This window comes from Anomalospiza imberbis, chromosome Z (assembly GCF_031753505.1).
Source record: "Anomalospiza imberbis isolate Cuckoo-Finch-1a 21T00152 chromosome Z, ASM3175350v1, whole genome shotgun sequence".
Taxonomy (NCBI): Eukaryota; Metazoa; Chordata; class Aves; order Passeriformes; family Viduidae; genus Anomalospiza; species Anomalospiza imberbis.
The window spans coordinates 44,378,701-44,396,064 of record NC_089721.1 but is presented as its reverse complement, the minus strand read 5'-3'; the positions used below and the strand labels follow the sequence as shown (position 1 = coordinate 44,396,064).

The 17,364-nt window shown below is 36.6% G+C and overlaps 1 protein-coding gene across 2 annotated transcripts in view; it reads right to left on the bottom strand.

Moving 5' to 3' along the window:
* The window catches only part of ARB2A (ARB2 cotranscriptional regulator A), a 237,664-nt gene that overhangs the window by 89,862 nt on the left and 130,438 nt on the right, over window positions 1-17,364 (bottom strand). For both annotated transcript variants that reach the window (XM_068175708.1, XM_068175709.1), the window contains exon 7: window positions 15,164-15,283. In XM_068175708.1, the coding sequence (XP_068031809.1) occupies window positions 15,164-15,283 (120 nt within the window). The remainder of the gene's footprint in view (window positions 1-15,163; window positions 15,284-17,364) is intronic.

Sequence of the window (17,364 nt, the reverse complement as noted above, 5' to 3'; positions counted from 1 at the left end):
CTCCAAGGAGTGTGCATTATATAACTAAATTTAATTTTGTGCAGTTAAAAACTATAGACTTGCTATCCCTTTCCACAATTCATGTCTTTCTACCAAATATAGTGATATTGAAATTTCAAATTTCTTTTTTTTTCTGCAGCACTTGCTTCACAATTAGAGTTAAAACTTTACTTAGATTTTATTTAGAAGAATACTGAAAAATATAAAAAAGTATTGAGTATATATAAAAGAAGTGCAATTCAAAGCAATGCCAATAAAAAATTGATGTTTTCCATGCAATTCGATAAAAATCAGTTTTGCCCAGCAAAAAAAAAAAAAATAGGATTTAGCCTTTATTTAAATAGGATAATTGCATTGGGAGGTTTTTCCTGGAAAAAAGGTGTTAGGAAGCAACAGAACAGTCTGTAGAGCACGATGATTCTAATTGTTTTGCCTTCATCATGCACTATTGTTAGGAACATCAACACCCGTTATCCTTTCAGCAACAAGTAGGGCTAAAACTGCAACCCCACTAAATCTGATGGTAAACAGTCTGTATCATGCTCAAAGCAGCCTCTCCTCAAAATAAGAATGTGAAGAAAATTAGCATTTCTGGAGTGAGACAGGGAGGCTCTATCAATTCCCTCCTCTGACTGCTGCACCAAATTACAAATGTTGAGGATCAAGTATTTGTTGTTTAAACATCTCATTTTACCTCAAAAAAATTCAGCATAAATAAAGTTCAGTGACTTTTATAAAATGCACTTATGTTATCTCAAGTGTGCCAGTTAGAGTATCAAGAGATTTTGAGTGGAGGGGATACGTCTCATTCATGTAGGTAGGAATGAAGTAGCAGAAAACATTCTCAATTGGTACGTGGTATCTGTCATATTAGCAGTACCTGGACTTTGAAAACGTCTCTCTAGCAAAACGGCGCAGAACTACCTCTTAACTTCAGTAATGTGCTTGTAAAACGAAAATGTCTCAGTGGCACAAGAGAGAAATGACACTTCAAACATCCTCTGTAATTTTTCCAGCCTCTAAATATCACAATTTTACAAACTAAAAAAAAAAACAAAAATAAACCAAGCCAAACCCACAGACTTTGAAATTACCACAGACTCTGAAATTTCATTCTTTATCAGCCCAGCATCAGAAAATTGTCACTTTTTGTGGTGGAAAACAGGAAAACTTTAAAATATCAGTTTTTACATTGTGGTGTTCTATTTTTCTTAGACTGTAGAAGGACTTGCTTGCATTCCTGATGCCCAGCAATCAAGCAATTATTAAAACTCATTCAAAACACTTATTTCAACACATCCAGGTCATCACTTGGGGCTGCAAATATCTGCCCAGAAAAAACTCACTCTACAACATCCATGGTGGGTATCTGAAAGTCTGGAAGTATCTACATATATCTTCATCATATTTTTCTACGGCATCCACTGTTTTAACAGCACAATGCATGCTATGGATATATTTTTTCCTAGAGACTATTTCTGCCTGAAGTAAGAGATTAGATTTCTTTTCTTTATTTTAATTTAATTATGTCCCAGTCTTTATTTTTCAAAACTGAAACTGCTTGCAAAAGGTCTCTTCTGCTACCAGAAATTTTTTTAGGTCTTGATGCCCTGCATAGTTCACACACATAAACAAGTACAGTGTTTTCCAACAACTGAATAACATAGATAATGGGCTGCTAGGAGACACTCAGGCTCTTCTTTTATTCTAGAATTAAAACCAAGTTCCACTCCCCATTTAAGAGATTAGTCCATATTTAGCTCATGCCCATCTTCTACCTTCATTAACTCAAATATCAGCACAAGGCAGCTTAAGAAAAATGAAAACTGTTGCACATGCAAAATACATGCACAATGCAGACACACAAATTATACAATGCTTGCAAAGGATATCATTATGTATAATAAAGTATGCATCAGTATAAATACCCACAGATACAATTTATGTACTGAAACAAAATAGATCAGATTTCCAGTTATGATCCTACTTCTTTTATCCCTGCAGTTTTTTGAAATCTGTATTTGAATGTTCATCCTCTATGCTATGGAAAGCTCAAAATTCATCATTGATGCAAAAATCAAAAAAGATCCTTGTTCGAACAGGTCAACACATTCTTTTGTGATTTTAATAATGGCTTATCCTACTACATTTATGATTCATCTAAAATAAGGGCAGACAATTTTTGGGTATTATATAGCTTTCTTCTGGAATATTAGCTTTGTGGCTTTGAGAGACCATTTTCTAAAGATCCTAATAGTCAAATGACATCTTGGGAAATGTTACATTCTCACCACATTTACATGATAATGAAGATGAAATTTCATATAATCTACCTGAATTATACTTATCTGAGTTTTGTTTTACCAAATGACCAAAGGAATATGTTCCCTAGGCCAGAGTATCACAATGCAATAGGAGACATTCTTGCTTCAGTGAAAGACATGGAACTATTATTCAAGTAATAAAAAAACCAAAAAGCCTGCACAATTTATGTTACTGCATTAACATGACCTCAGCTATGTATCTCTGAATATTTATTTATTTCAAAGAAAATTCTACAAAATACACAAAAATATCCATAGGAAATTTTTCTAAAAGTAATGACGGAACCTCGCTGTGATGCTCTTTGTTCTGGTCCTCTATAGGAGAGGAACTCTTCCATAGTATTTTGTTTTTCACTGATATGCAGTACTATCAGTACTATGTGCTTGGTAAAGTTCATATGTTAGCTTATTCATTAGCTATGAGCCACCTTTTGAGTATAACCACATTTCACCTTAAGAACTCTGCTGCTTAACCTGGGTTTGGAAGACAGCCCCCAACACACCATGCTGGCAACCCAAGGACACTGTAGGGAAGTATTTGTGCTCTCTGATCAGTCAATGGTCTGCCCAACAATTTACCTGAATGATCCATTTTGGAGTATGCCTCTAGAAAACCAAAATCCAAACACAGTTTTATGCTGAAGGCGCCATTTTAGAACTATTTTTCTAACACAGAAAAAAACTAGTACAAATTATATAAGTTACAAACTGACAATATTAATCTAAGCTAAGACACCAGTACACATATTCTTAGATTAATTCTCCTGTTATAACTGTGAACTCTTTGAAGAAAGAGTAGTTTTGATCTTTGCTGGAAGCTATAGGCATTATTTTAAAGGAAAGAAAACACAGTATAGAATAATTGGTGTAAATGTAATATAGCTTTTCAGTACATTCTGGTCTATGCTTCACTATAACTGCAGAAACACATTCAAATTAAGTGGGGAAAAAAAACCCAAAAAACAACAAAACCCCACAAAGTGGAAAAGGAAAAAGAAGGAAAGGAGTACACTCAAAAGAACATCTGAATAAAATTGTGACATCTGCAGTAGAGTTTTGCCTAGAATGTTTGAGATGAACTCAGTATAACATTGCCTTCCAAGAAAAGACAGGGCAATCAATGCAGGAGCACATCAGGCTCCCTTGGACAGGCCAATCAATGCAAGAAAGAACCTTGCCCAGGGCCTTATGCAAATAGAAGCACGTCCTGCAACCCAGGGAGGGAACATGCGCAATAGATCAATGGCATCTGAAAAACCTTACAGCTATATCAGCCTCAGACAGTAAACATATAATGATGAATCCCTCACGTTCAGCCATGAACTCTTTAAACTAGGTTATCTTCAACAGCTGGTTTAAAAAAAAAAGTTTGCTGACTGTAGACTGCAATGGTGGTGAGGTTAAATAATATTACTGAGGGTTAAATTAACAATGCCCTTTTTTAAAGGATGAGATAATATAATCGCTGTACTTTAACACCTTGTAAAACACTGGCAGTTACATGCCCACAGGGGTAGGGACTGAGAGGGGGGTGGTGGGGGTTATTTTGTTTTGAATTTTTTTTAAGATATATTACTCCTGTCAGATGTCTCAAGCCACTCTAAGACAAAATACAGATACTGACAAGCAAATAAAATGCCTCAGCTTAATCAAAGTAAAAACCTCATGCCCTTTCTATCCTAATACTGCATGATATTGAGATTCTTTATTAGACTTAATTTGCCTTAGAAATGGAAAAGAGAAGAATAACTAATTAAACTATTTATTTTTCAGGTGCTTATGAAGCAATTTTACTTCTGCATTTTGACATGTTGCATTAAAATCTCAGTTCAATTCTGCAGCACTGAAGCATAATTTTCTCAATTAACATACGTGCAAAATCTACTCATATTTTTATTTCTTATTACATTCAATCAAAGCCCTTAAATAGGATTATTTTAACATTTAAACCTTGGTAGTCATGTTGTTATTAATACTAAAATACTTCACTAATATTCTGAAATAGCTGCTTCTTATTGTACTACAGTTTGAGAGCTCCCTTTACCAAAGTATGTTTGCATTCCTTTTACTCCACCTGGATTTGCAATGCCTAATATATTATTAACTTGTAGTTCCTCTGATTGATCCACTAACCTGGGTTTTAAAATTTTATAAAAACTCTACTGTTCCACACAAAAGCCATACATATACTTTTCAGCATGATTACCATTTAAATTAACATGAACATAATATACTTGTGTGATCTTAACAGTGTAAGGTCACAGAAATGGAAAAAAAAAAGTGATATAATGGTGAGACAACTTCCTTTTTTAGATTTCTGTTCCATTAAGAGGAAACAAATGCCAGTATTTAGAACAGCTTAATATTTCAAATGGAATGATCTCAATTCACCACAAAACTTTTAAGTATATACTATGTGTGATATTCCCACATCTATCATTGTATAAGCAAATATAAAACTCCTACTCTTTTTATTAGTCTTCTTATATAAATTCAAAAAGAACTGTAAAAAAGAACTGTAAACCTTTGGACAGTGACAATGTAATATCTTGTAAAATCTTTAGTATTGTGCTGTTCTCCAAACCAATCTAGAGAGATAAAAACATGCAAACTTTCATAAAAAGCCAGTTTTTTTCATACTGTACCTGCTGGGAAAAGAATCCCACAACCAACATACTCAATCATCTGCTCTAGCTGTATCAATGCAGACCCAGATACAATGACCACATCCACATAAACTAATGCTCTAGATATTTCATTTTCCTGTCCTGATGCAACACAGCAAGAAGAGGCACCTTCTGGTAAGAACCAGAAACAAGTGGATTAGATTAAAAAAATCAAGATGCACATTCACAGAAGATTAAGAAGGCAAAGTCAGAAGATCATCAATGTGGATGGGGTGAAAAACTATTAAGTCTGTCAGGGAAAACAGGAGATGTGACTTTTTATTGATGCAGCAGGGCATTATATATACCAGCACCTCGGGAGTTCACCTCAGAGAGCCAAGAAAGAGATGAATTGAATTAGTTTCCATCAAAATAATGGTGATAAGGCAAAACTCTGCATTGTCAAGTACTTAAGAGGTTCAGGACAGAAGACATGTCTCTTGTTACCATTGATGAATTTCCCCTATGTCTTGAAGAGGTCTGATGAGTGTAAGATGGTTCATACAGCAAACACCTCTATGGAACTTTTAACTTCTGGGAAGCTTCTGCAACCAGCGAGGAAATAAATAGCCAAGCAAGAAATTCAGGAAGATCAGTTGCCCTGGGTTCTGAAATTAACTACCACAATCTACAGTGCTTTACACATTTTAAGGAGATGGTTGCACAGAGATGTTATCCATCAGCTTTGAGAGGATCAAGGGATGAAGTTTATCTGCAAACAGTTGAAAGGATGAGTGGTATATTCTTTTGAATATGGCCTTGTGCTTTGGCTTTTATTTTTCCTTTCAAAGCTGGAATTTGAAATGAAAAATGAACTGACTAGTAAGTTATACTGTCTTGCAGAATTTAAAACAGGGGAAACAATGCAGGAAAGGAAAATAATACAAAGGAATTTACTCAGAAAGAAATTTCTAGCCAGATATAAGGATAGATGCCAAATATAGTTTATTTAACATCTTCATTAATTATCTGGAATTAATTAAATTTGCAGGTGACATTAAAGTGGAAGAAACTGCTAAGACAAGTAAGGCATGAAAGAAATACAAAACAAGCTTCCCAGATTCACAGACCTGTAGCATAGAAGGGATTATTACTACAATCCAGTTTGTCATCCTGTGCAACAAGGGCCACAACACAGCTAGATTTAATTAGGAAGACTGTGAGATAATATTGTTTGGGGGGGTGTTGGGAGGAAATAATCTATTACATTCACATTTAGTACATTCAGTACCACTGGGGAAAGGAAAATTGAGAGCACTAAAACACTTTGAGAGATACTTGAACATTAGCAGGTACTAAATTCAAAGAAACTTCGGAAAAAAAATCTAGTACCACTTATGTTGCATTGTCCAAAATGCTGCACAGCAGAACAAAGATACTGAAGTTCATGCTGAGCTATTTATGTTAACTGCACCTAGAATACTGAGTTCAATCCTCAGCATACTGTCAAAGAAATGTTGACAAATTGAACTGAATTCAGATAGACATAAAAAAAATTTAAAAAAGTAGAACACCTAGTTACACAAGGTGAGCTACAAAAAAAAAACAATAGGATGAAACTATGAGAACAATTGCAAAAGATCAAAAAACTCCTCAAGCAGAAGCCTAAATGTTCACTGTGTAACGTATGGATTTTAAAACAATGCAAAGAAGTTATTAAAATATAAAACTAGTGAGATAATGCAACTCTGGAAAAATTTCTGCCAAGAAATGCAGAAAGTACTGTGCCTTTGACTACCAAATCCCATAGGCTACAAACATATATTTCCAAGTAACTGGATTTTCTAGTAACCCTAACTTTCACTCATATCCAGTTCTTTGTTCATTTCATAATTCACATGCCAACTTTGGTGTCAAATTAGAAAATTAATATTAATTAATTAGAAAATAAATATTAATGGTACAATTAAGCACCAAAAAGACAAAAAAGTAATGATGGGTGCTGCCAACAATTACTTTTTAGTATAAAATTCTAAGAAACTTTGTCCTTCTCCTTTTGGAAAGAAGTGGGGAAGGGACACATGAATAGTTAGCCCCAGATCATTGCCTGAGCTGAATGAAGCATGAGGTACCAGATTAGCAAATGACTAAGAGGAAGCAAAATGTAATGAGGCTGAGCATATTGTCTAGAGCGAGGTAACAAGGAGGGATGAATATTCCAAACATGTCTGTTCTGGAAGTGGCCAATGCTCAGGTTTTCACTGCTGCCATCCTCTTACTATCATCCAGCAGCAAGGTTAGCAGGGCTTCAGATGAACTGAGGAAGGGGATGCCTATGTGGCATTTACAGTAAACCATCAAAAAATTTAAAAGGACATGCAGCTATGATGCTATGAACTGTATTGCAATTGTTCATCATTCCTCTGTCTCTTCCCATTACATCCAGCATCCTTCCAGATTGCTAGCTCTTTAGGACAAGGCACTGCTATGTGATTCCTACCACAATGCAAATGGATAATAACAATACATGCTAGCAAGTGAACTAATGATGCCAGTGTATGCATGTCGGTGTATTTATTTAGGCTGAGTGCCCTAAAATGTTTATCTGCTCTGCGTTAGAATGGGCAATATATGCATACAAATACATATATGTGCGCACACACACACACACACACTTTATATATGAAAAGCCGAATGTGATCAAGAAGCTCTTTCCACTACAGCAAACAGTGACATGCATATTTCAGTATTTTTTGCTCAATCCACCATTTAATTTCCTTATGGTTGCAAATTCTCACCACAGGATCTGCTATGCCTGTTGCTTTCTACCTCAAGCTTGTGCATTTCAAAAAGCTGTAGCAAAAAAGAGTCTACTGCTTCCAAAACCAAGTCTGCTCCCCAATTCCTGTTATTCAAGGTCAATGGCACAAACCTGGTTGTGTGTACAGACTAGGGAACAAGAGGTTGGAGAGCAGTGCTGTGGAAAGGGACCTAGGGATCCTGGTCAATGGCAAGCTGAAAATGAGTCAGCAGTGCCCTGGCAGCTGGGATCCAGCCAGCTGGACAAGGGAGGGGATTGTCCCACTCTGCTCTGCACTGGGACAGCCTCACCTCGAGTGCTGGGGGCAGTTTTGGGCACCACAATGTAAGAATGATACAAAGCTATTAGAGATCATCCACAGCAGAGTAATGACAATGGTAAAGGCCTTTGAGGGGAAGCCATATGAGGAGTGGCTGAGGTCACTTGTTCTGTTCAGCCTGGAGAAGAGGAGACTGAGGGGAAAACCTCATTGTGGTCTTCAGCATCCTCAGGAGGGGATAAAAAGGAACCTCTTCACTTTCATGACCAGTGACAGGATCTGAGCGAATGGCAGAAAGCTGAGTTGGGGGAGATTGGTTTGGATATCAGGAAAAGGTTCCTCACACAGAGAGTGGTTGGGCAATGGAATAGGCTCCCAGGGAAATGGTCACAGCACCAAGCCTGACAGAGTTCAAGAAACATAGGGGTAACACTCTCAGGACATGTTGTGATTCTTGGGGTGTCCTGTGCCAGGAATTGGACTTGATGATCCTAATGTGTCCCTTCCATTTCAGCATATTCTTTGATTCTATGATTATAACTGAAGAGGAAGGAAAAAAATTTGTTTGCCAACACTGGTGTTAGAGGTTTGATCTGGTTTTGGTTAAAACTCAGCTATTCCAGTGGAGTGAGCCTCAAGGCAGAGTAGCATCAACTCCAGACAATCCAAAAAGTGGTCCAATAGTTCATGGCTGAAAATATGCACCTGCATATGATGTCTTTCACAGGAACAATGACTCCTGGGTCACACAAGGACCAATAGTCTCAGCAAATTACTCCCATAACTCTTGCCATGTGTGGGTCATGCTTGGCTGCAGCTTTGCCTCAGTCCTTTTCCCAAGCAGGACTTCTCAATCCAGTGGTACGAAACTTTAAATTTACTCATGACCAGTTCTAATCCATTTGTTCCTGTGCCGACATTGTTCTTTGGCTTATAAGACTCTCCCTCCCTGCTGTTTATTCTCCTGATGTATTTGCTGAGTGCTACCAATCCCTCTAAGCTTTCCTTTACCAGGCTGAACAAGCCATGCTTTTAAGCTCTGTTTCTGCAGTAAATACAAAGTAGATGCTGAACCTTCTCTTTCTGGATATAGCTACCAAAGTTAACACAGGAGGACTAGCAATTAACATAGCTCTTTTTAAGGTTGATAAGCCTAAAGCATGTGTATAGTATATCTATGGCTATATTGATGTTGGTACTTATGATAGCTAGGACTTTTCCATGTTGGCACCATGTCACAGCAGGTCTGAGGATCCTTCATTGTTTCTGGCAAAAGAAGCTTTCCATTGATTCAAATGTATGAACACCTCTTCCCCATATCTCTTCCTTGACTTAATCTTCACAAATGTCTCAAATTACCTCAGACGAATCACAGCAGCCAACTGGACAGCATTAATACTCCCCTTCCTGGGACAGAAAGAGCAAAAAAATTACAGTATCATATCTGACTCTTGTTACATTACCTGGTCATTCACTTATAGCCACTGGCAATGAAGTCAGTTGTCCAAGGGTTTCTGCAGCCCTGCTGTTCTCTGTTGATGAGATCAGTCTTTGTGCACAAATGTAGATGACTGACCAGTCATCGCCAACTGTCCTGACGTGGAAAGGAACTTTCTATTACTGCAGAAATTATATTTCATTTGTGTGCCCACATCAGTAACAGGAATACTAAAAAAAAAAATCAGCATCAAGGCTAGAGACCCTATTTCTCTCCAACTCTTTTTTATACAACCGACCACTGGTTCCTCCATTAGCTTCTCTTGTCCATCCTCATTTCTCATTTGATCTTTTTCAGATGAACATATACTTTTCCAAGAAGGACAACAAAGAATAGCTGAAATAAACCAAACAGAATCAAGATTTCATTTTTACTTTCAGACTTGTTTTTCTGAATGTGAGCACTAAGTTAGACCTGCCTCAAAAATATGTCATTTTTAGTGGATTATTCTGTGGCAACACAGAAAAATCTGAGATCTAATCAGGTAGGCTCGGGTGAGATGACTTGTCCAAAGACTGGACATACAAGCCAAGTCCTCATAAACCTTCAAGACAGCATCCCACTCTGCTCTCCCAACTGACATTTGATGTCAAAAGTCTTTTTTTTTTCCTTTTTTCCCCCAGTTAAATGCTCACAAAGCTTTAAATCACAGCAGAATTTTGCTTTTGTCTTCACAATAAGGATCTTGGTCACTGAGGTGTTTTCCTTCACAGGTCTCTACTTCTGGCTCTCTCCCACGCTTCCTACAGCCATCACAGACCTGATGTTATCTCTACCACACACCAGTAGACGTATTTCGATTTAACATAGCAGCCAGGGGAATCAAGAGTTGTATGTCCACAGTACCCACTCATCAATTTTCCAGGCAAACTGAATTAAAAAATAAGTAGATATATTTATATAAGTATTTATAAAAAGCCAAATATAACAAACCATTCAGTCTGAGACTTCAGGAAATCAAATCAATGAAAAACTAATGACAGGTTCACAGCCTTGCCATTAAGTTTCTTAAATTGCATTTTGCCTGTGCCAGACAGGCTCAGCAGGTGCCTGTCTACCATCATTATTATGGCACCTATCAGTGCCAGTCAGGGCCAGGTCCTTGCCATACTCAGCACAATTCTGCAAAATTAAGTGGCAGCATATTGCAGAGAGGATCTCAAAATGATGGACCTAAAATTATTTCAAATTGTCAAAATTTGCAGATTTGATGGAATTAGGACGCTACAGTGCATACAGTAATTTGAACAGTGTGTTTTAAGGGCGCTCATTGTAACAAAGCTCGCTAAAAGGACACCCTCCCCCCATTTTACTTACACCTTTGTGCAAATTGTCAATATATATACCCAATATTTTAGCCAAAAGAACCATAATGAATAGCTTACACCTGCTGAAGACAACCTACTTTCCTTCTAATTATTACATTCTCATGTGTAGTTCATATTTCTACAGCAGTATGAATGATATAAGATGGAGATACCTTTAATAATTCTTACAATTTTTTCATGATCCCCATGATATTTGTTTTTTTTTTAAGAGATAGCATTTACCTAAAATTAAAATAAAAAAGTTGTAACTCTAGTTATAAGATTATGAGGAAACAACTGAAAATGCAAAGCCTAGGGTCTCAGAAATATAGCAAGCAAGCAGCAGAAACTGTCCACAAAGATTCTTCTGTGTGGAACTTTCATGCAGGCAATGACAAGGAAAAACATTATTTTTAAAGCAAAATAATTGTAAATCCATAAAATTTGGCAGAAAAACTCAAAGGAGGCGTTGTACCAGAAACTTCTTATTTTCTGTAAACTAAATATAAAATTGACTCCATCAACTTGAAATTCTCACTTTCTGTTAAATTTCATAAAATTATTATAAGCTTGGAGTTGAGAAAGTTCCACAATTTATCATCAAGTAAAGCAAACTGATTCTGAAAATAAACCCCTGACTACACTGTGCAAGGGATAACAGAATTAAGAAGCTGAGATGTGTTCATGAATCATGGCTTGAGTTTTTCAAATTCAGTAATTAGCAATTAGCAAAACACAATGACCCAACAATTATTTTTAGTGCTGTGCATTCAAAAAGTTATTTATATGCAGATATTATCACACACACGTTTAATTTCAAACCACAATTACACAAAGTTTAAATTACTAAATATTAAGATACATTCTAACATATGGCTTATGATTTACCATTTGTAATTCAACCTATAAACAACAGAACAAGAAAACTTAGTACCTTAATTGGTGAAACTTTATTTTCCACACATTTCAATCACTTTCAATTACTCCCCTAGTAATCTATGACACAACAAGGTACAGAAAATGTGTGCCTATGCTGCAGTAACTGGTTACCAGTTTCTGTGTATTTGAGCATGATATTGCAGACTCACCCTATTTGTCTTAACATCCTGCAGAGACATGAGAAAATGTAGATCAAAAACTGCAAAGATCAATAAAACTTTTACTTGACATGGCATGTATTTGAAAATTACAGCCAAGTCTTACTGTTTGTTTAATGAAGGATTTCCCAAACACAACCTTATTTTTATGGTGAGAAAAAATTTGGAATGAAGACCAAAATTTGGCCACCAAAGTTTTGTAAATAAAAATGATCTTCCTTTCATACCAATTTTGTATGTGGTGGTCCTATCTGCTCTCTTTCACTTTGTGCTTCTCAACAAAGTGCATGCCAATCAAGGCACAAGGCAGAGCAGCAGTACTGCCCTTCTTATGCTACCTCCCTCAGCAGCTTCAGACAAAGGAGCACCTGGATGGGTCCTGCTCGTGGAAGGCTGAATGTTGTTCTCTGCCTTTTCCTGGGAGAGCAGCAGCTCCTCTCACACAATGGTATGAACGTCCATGAACAAGATTTTGCTTAATATCAGCTTCCATTGGGTTTTTCTGTTTAATGCCAGAACATACTGTTTCCACCAGGAGCCTTACACCACGATGAAGTGGCAAGCTGTGGCTGAGATGACCACAAGCCATCACGACAGACCTCGCAGCACTGAACATGGAAAGTTGACTAAGAAGATATTAATTGAAAACACAAATATTTTTGGATATTTTTGCTTGTTTTCTTTTTCCCTGCAGGCAAAATGAAATTCAGAGGGCTCAGGCAGAAACCTTCACTCCAAATTAAAGCCATATGCTTCACACTGCTCTCCTAAGAGGCATGAATGCAAAAGGAGCAGCTGTGCAACAGGTCTCCATAACAACTGTAGCCTACAATTTCATGAATCAGTTAACCCACAAACTTGCAAAGGAAGTATAGAGGTGGTACAGTTGCTATATGGTGTAGCTGCTCTATCAACCTCATCATCACCTCCACATGAATCAGAGAAGAAAGTGAAGTGATTGAAAATGTATTTGTCATAAGACAGTAATTGCCCATCAGCTGCTCTGTTTCTTTTTGGAGTTCATTGCAATTACTAAGTGCCGTATGGATATAAATTTTAAGAGCAAGAAGATGATAACAAAATAAAACCTTACAAATGAATACTGCAATGGAATAGTTCAGGGTTTATTTTGAATGATATGTCCTTCAGTGTATGAATTATTTAATCAAACTGCTTTTAGTAGTACTCAAACTACCTCTGCCTAAACCAGGTGCTAATACCCTTTGATTTTTTAGAAAAACATTGAGATACATTAAAAATACATTTCAGGTCTAGTTTTGCATGACAGATATGTGATGTGTCAATGGAAATGTATTATATTCTTTCTCTCAGGCATGCATCTCCTGCAGAGATAGCAGACTACAGAAGCTGACCCTTACTGAGACCATCTTGTCTTTCTGACAAAGATACTTTTTAACTTCTTACTTACTGGTTGCTTCCTGCAATTGATAAAAAATTTTCACTCAGCTTGTGATAATTTCACAGGCCCTGACCCTGGAAGCCCCAAGGTCAGAAGTCAAGTCTTGTTCTGAAACATCAGTGTGCTTCATATTAAAGTAGAACAAATGTGAAGAAATATCCACCAGTGTGACAAGAAAAACATGGAAAATGGAAATGACACCTTGGTCATCTGTTACACAGGCCACCGCAAGCCATTGACAGAAATGTGATGGAAAAACTCTCTAAGCCTCCTTCAAGTCAGCACTAAGTTTAGGAAACACTTAGAAAGGTCTCTAGTTGATTCTTATTCCTGCACTCTGTTACATGTATGTATCTCTGGGCATCTGGTGACCCAAACAATGTGGCTTTACAAAACCTACAGAAATTCTGCCAAAGCTTTACAAGTCACACCAGAATAACCTGGGCTGAAACACAGAGCAGCTCAAAATCACAACTCAGGAAAGCCAAGACAGAACAACTGCTCCCTAATGTTCAGGACATCTCAAGAACAACAAGCACATGCAATGCAACACATCTTTTGCCCATAGATGTGGTTACAGAAAGAGTTATTAATCTCTTAAAAATTTAGTTTTGAGACTATTCATTGAGTAGGCAATAAAACACCTGTGAGAAATGATCAATTCTCAAACAATCTTCAGATCAGGAAAATGACCTGTTTCTCAAGCCTCAAACACGTACACATCATGAGTATTTTGCACATACTCTTCCAGGACCGCAGAGATAATGAAAATGGCATTAATTTCAACAACAAAAAAGAAAGGGGAGGGGGTTAGGAAAATCTCAAGTTCTTAAAATAATACCAGTGGCCATCGTTTGGATTGTTATTGCTACTTGAAGCAGCATAAGAATAAAACCAACATGCTCATGCATGCTTTTTCTTAACTAAGGCATGCATCTTATGTTCAGGTAGGAAACATCTTAATCAACTTTCAGTTAGATTAAACTAATGTGTTGTAGACAAAAGATGTACATGTATGTCTGCTGTTTCCTGTGTCTATAAAACCAGTTCTAATGCTCTGCAGTTTAATTTTCCACAATAAACAGGACCCTTACTTTTTGCAGTTTTCTTCAATAAAACAAATCCTGATTACACTACTGTTTTAAAATCATGAGAAGACTGTAGCTACCCTGACAGAATGGTACACAAGTTTAACAGGCAGCTTGATATACCAGATGGGGTTGAGAGATCTGCCTTTAGAGAGAAGAGTGAAAGACTTACAAACTAGATATTCAGTAGTCTCAGCACCAGATAACAGCTTTACACTGAGAAGAGTTTTTCCCACCTTATATCACTGCAGAGCCTAATAAATGGGAAAACAGAATTCCTTCCAGCAAGTTCTGCAGATCTTTGTAGAAAAACTGCAAAAACTGAATAAAACTGCCATATTTCCCCACACGTTCAGTTCCAATCTATATACAAAAAGCTGCACTTGTGTCTGTGACTTTGCTTTAAAACTGTTCTTCTATGCCCTTAGTGTTGTATGTCCCCAGGTCTTTATGTCCCACAGCAGAAAACTGGTGCCTTTCAGTACATAGTCTGGACAAGAAAGATGCAGCATGTTCTGTTTCCCCAGAGTCTTACAGGTTCATGCACACTTGGGACCTTACTGTCTATCTCAAAACCAGAAAAGACACAGCGAACTTCTGTTTGCAAAGAAATCCTGACCAACTTGTACATGATTATTGGTACAGTTGTTTCTACCTAACTACTTTCAAGTAGGTGATCACAAAGAATGTAGAAAATCTGTGACAGTCTTCAGGAAATACGGCAATGGAGAATTCACACTTACCAACTCTACAAAAGCAAGTCCACCATAACTGTGAGCAACAAAAAACACATTCTCTGCAGCTGACTGGGAAATAAAATGGTCCCAAACATAAATTGCATGTTCTTCAGGAGAGCCATTATCCTGCAAAAAGAAATTACATTTGTGACAATTATCTTTTAAAAATGGCAATTCTGTCTAAAAGCAATGTGTTCTTTTGTGTTAGAATGTTTTGTTAAAATAAAGATAAAATTAATACATACTAGTAACAAAAAGAGAACAGATTCTTTTGTCTAAATAAAGGCAGTAAAACTGTTGCTTTTTTAGCTTACTCTGCTAAGTATAACAAAATGATGCATCTGCAAAATTTTGCGTAAATATCATGACGACAATTTTGCTAAATTGAGGCATTCATAGGAATTATGAGCTGCTCAGATTTTCATTCCTTTGACAACTCTTTTGTCAAATGTTTGTTCACTGAGGGTCTGTTTAAAGTACTTATGCCTTAGATTGGTAAATAAAAGCAGGTAAGAACAATATAAATACATAAACATAGAATAATTTAGGTTGGTAAGAGACCTATAATTTAAATTTTTACTTTTTTTCATACTATGAGCCACTGGAAACCTGAATTAAGATTAAAATTATAGTATTTGCAACTACTCTTTCAAATCTAACTTTTTGTGACTGCAGACTATGACACATGGTGCAAATAAAATACCTCTTGACTGGTGGCAGCCGTTACTTTGAAGTTTTTGGTAGCTAGGGGACCACATTTTCTTACTGTTGAACAAGACTTTGTCAACGTCAGCCAGAGTAAGAGTCACAGAGTGCACTAGAGTGACAAACACTGATTTCAGTACACTCTCATCAAAACTCACAGTTGTGTACTTGTATCCTTGAGGCTCTTGGAAAGAACTATATCCCTCTAGATTTTCCTTATTTCTTGGGTCATAAGTACAAATTTGGTCTAGTCTCAGGTGACAAGAATAAGATGCTCTGCTAGGTACCCTGCTCTGCCAGTATTTCACACAACCAGCATAACAATGTTGGCTCTTTCCAGGCTTCTTGAATGCCAGAAAGAGCTGATCAGTCAAGGTCATGTAATTTCCTAAAGTTTGCATACCTTTTCCCTTTGCTCTGTGCCAGCAACAACTTCATATCCTTAGCTAACTCAGACAAAGACAAGAAAATCTTCCTTTCCTTAGGAAAAAGAAAGCACAAACCAGTAACAGCTGCTGCTAATTACACAGTGTGAATTACTGAAATTTATCAAGAATGTTGAGGTGATCTAGATCTCAATTCCATTCTGCAACTCAGTTTTGGGGATTTAGGCTCTTATAATTGTTTAAAATCAGTGGGACGAGACACAACTAAATAATGTGGTTGATTCTGGCTTTTATTTCTATTCTCATACTCTGTTTTCAAAGTAAGAGTGAGATAACAACAAATCTTTATGGATTCCGACTCAAAGTTAGAATAATGATGTGCTTTTCTGCTTCAGCAGCAGTGATTATAAGACAGAAAAACCTGTATTTCTCTTACTCCTGGAGATTCTGCTCTTTATTGACTATGACAGAACATAGTTTTAACTAATTCTGTATCACCTATTGTAAACTACCTCAGTGTGGGAAAGGACTTATTTCAAAACAGTTTGTTGCTGTTTTGAAATTTGACTGTATAGATAGGTACAGAAAGTAAAGACTCCTCCCATTGTGAGGAAGGAGGGAATTTTTTGACAAGAAATTACATAAAGAAAATGAAATTGACAGATCAGTTATTAAGATAAAGCTGAAGGACAACTTCAACAGGAGTTTCTTGTGCAAAAGGGATGCACTCTATAATCTGAATGTAAAAAAAGTACATTAAAACACTGAGAAAGTTTCAGAATTACTAATTTATCTAAAATATTTATCTTAGTTATATACAAAGGATGTACTTATTTTTCAATAATCATGTTGCCCTTGATACTTTTAACAGCAATTTTTGTATAGGCACCCAATGCTATTTAAATAATCTGAGAAAAAGAGGATATTTTTTCTGCTTAACATAGCATTTTCAGGTTACTTTGTATTTATTATTCTACACAGTGCTGGTAAAAGCACACAATTTTAGATTCCATAAGACTAAAACATCAGCAAAAAGCTTCTGAACTCAGTCCAAAAAAGCTTTCACCAATCAAAGCATAACCAGTGGTCTAGTAAACTAAATTAGTAACTTCACAG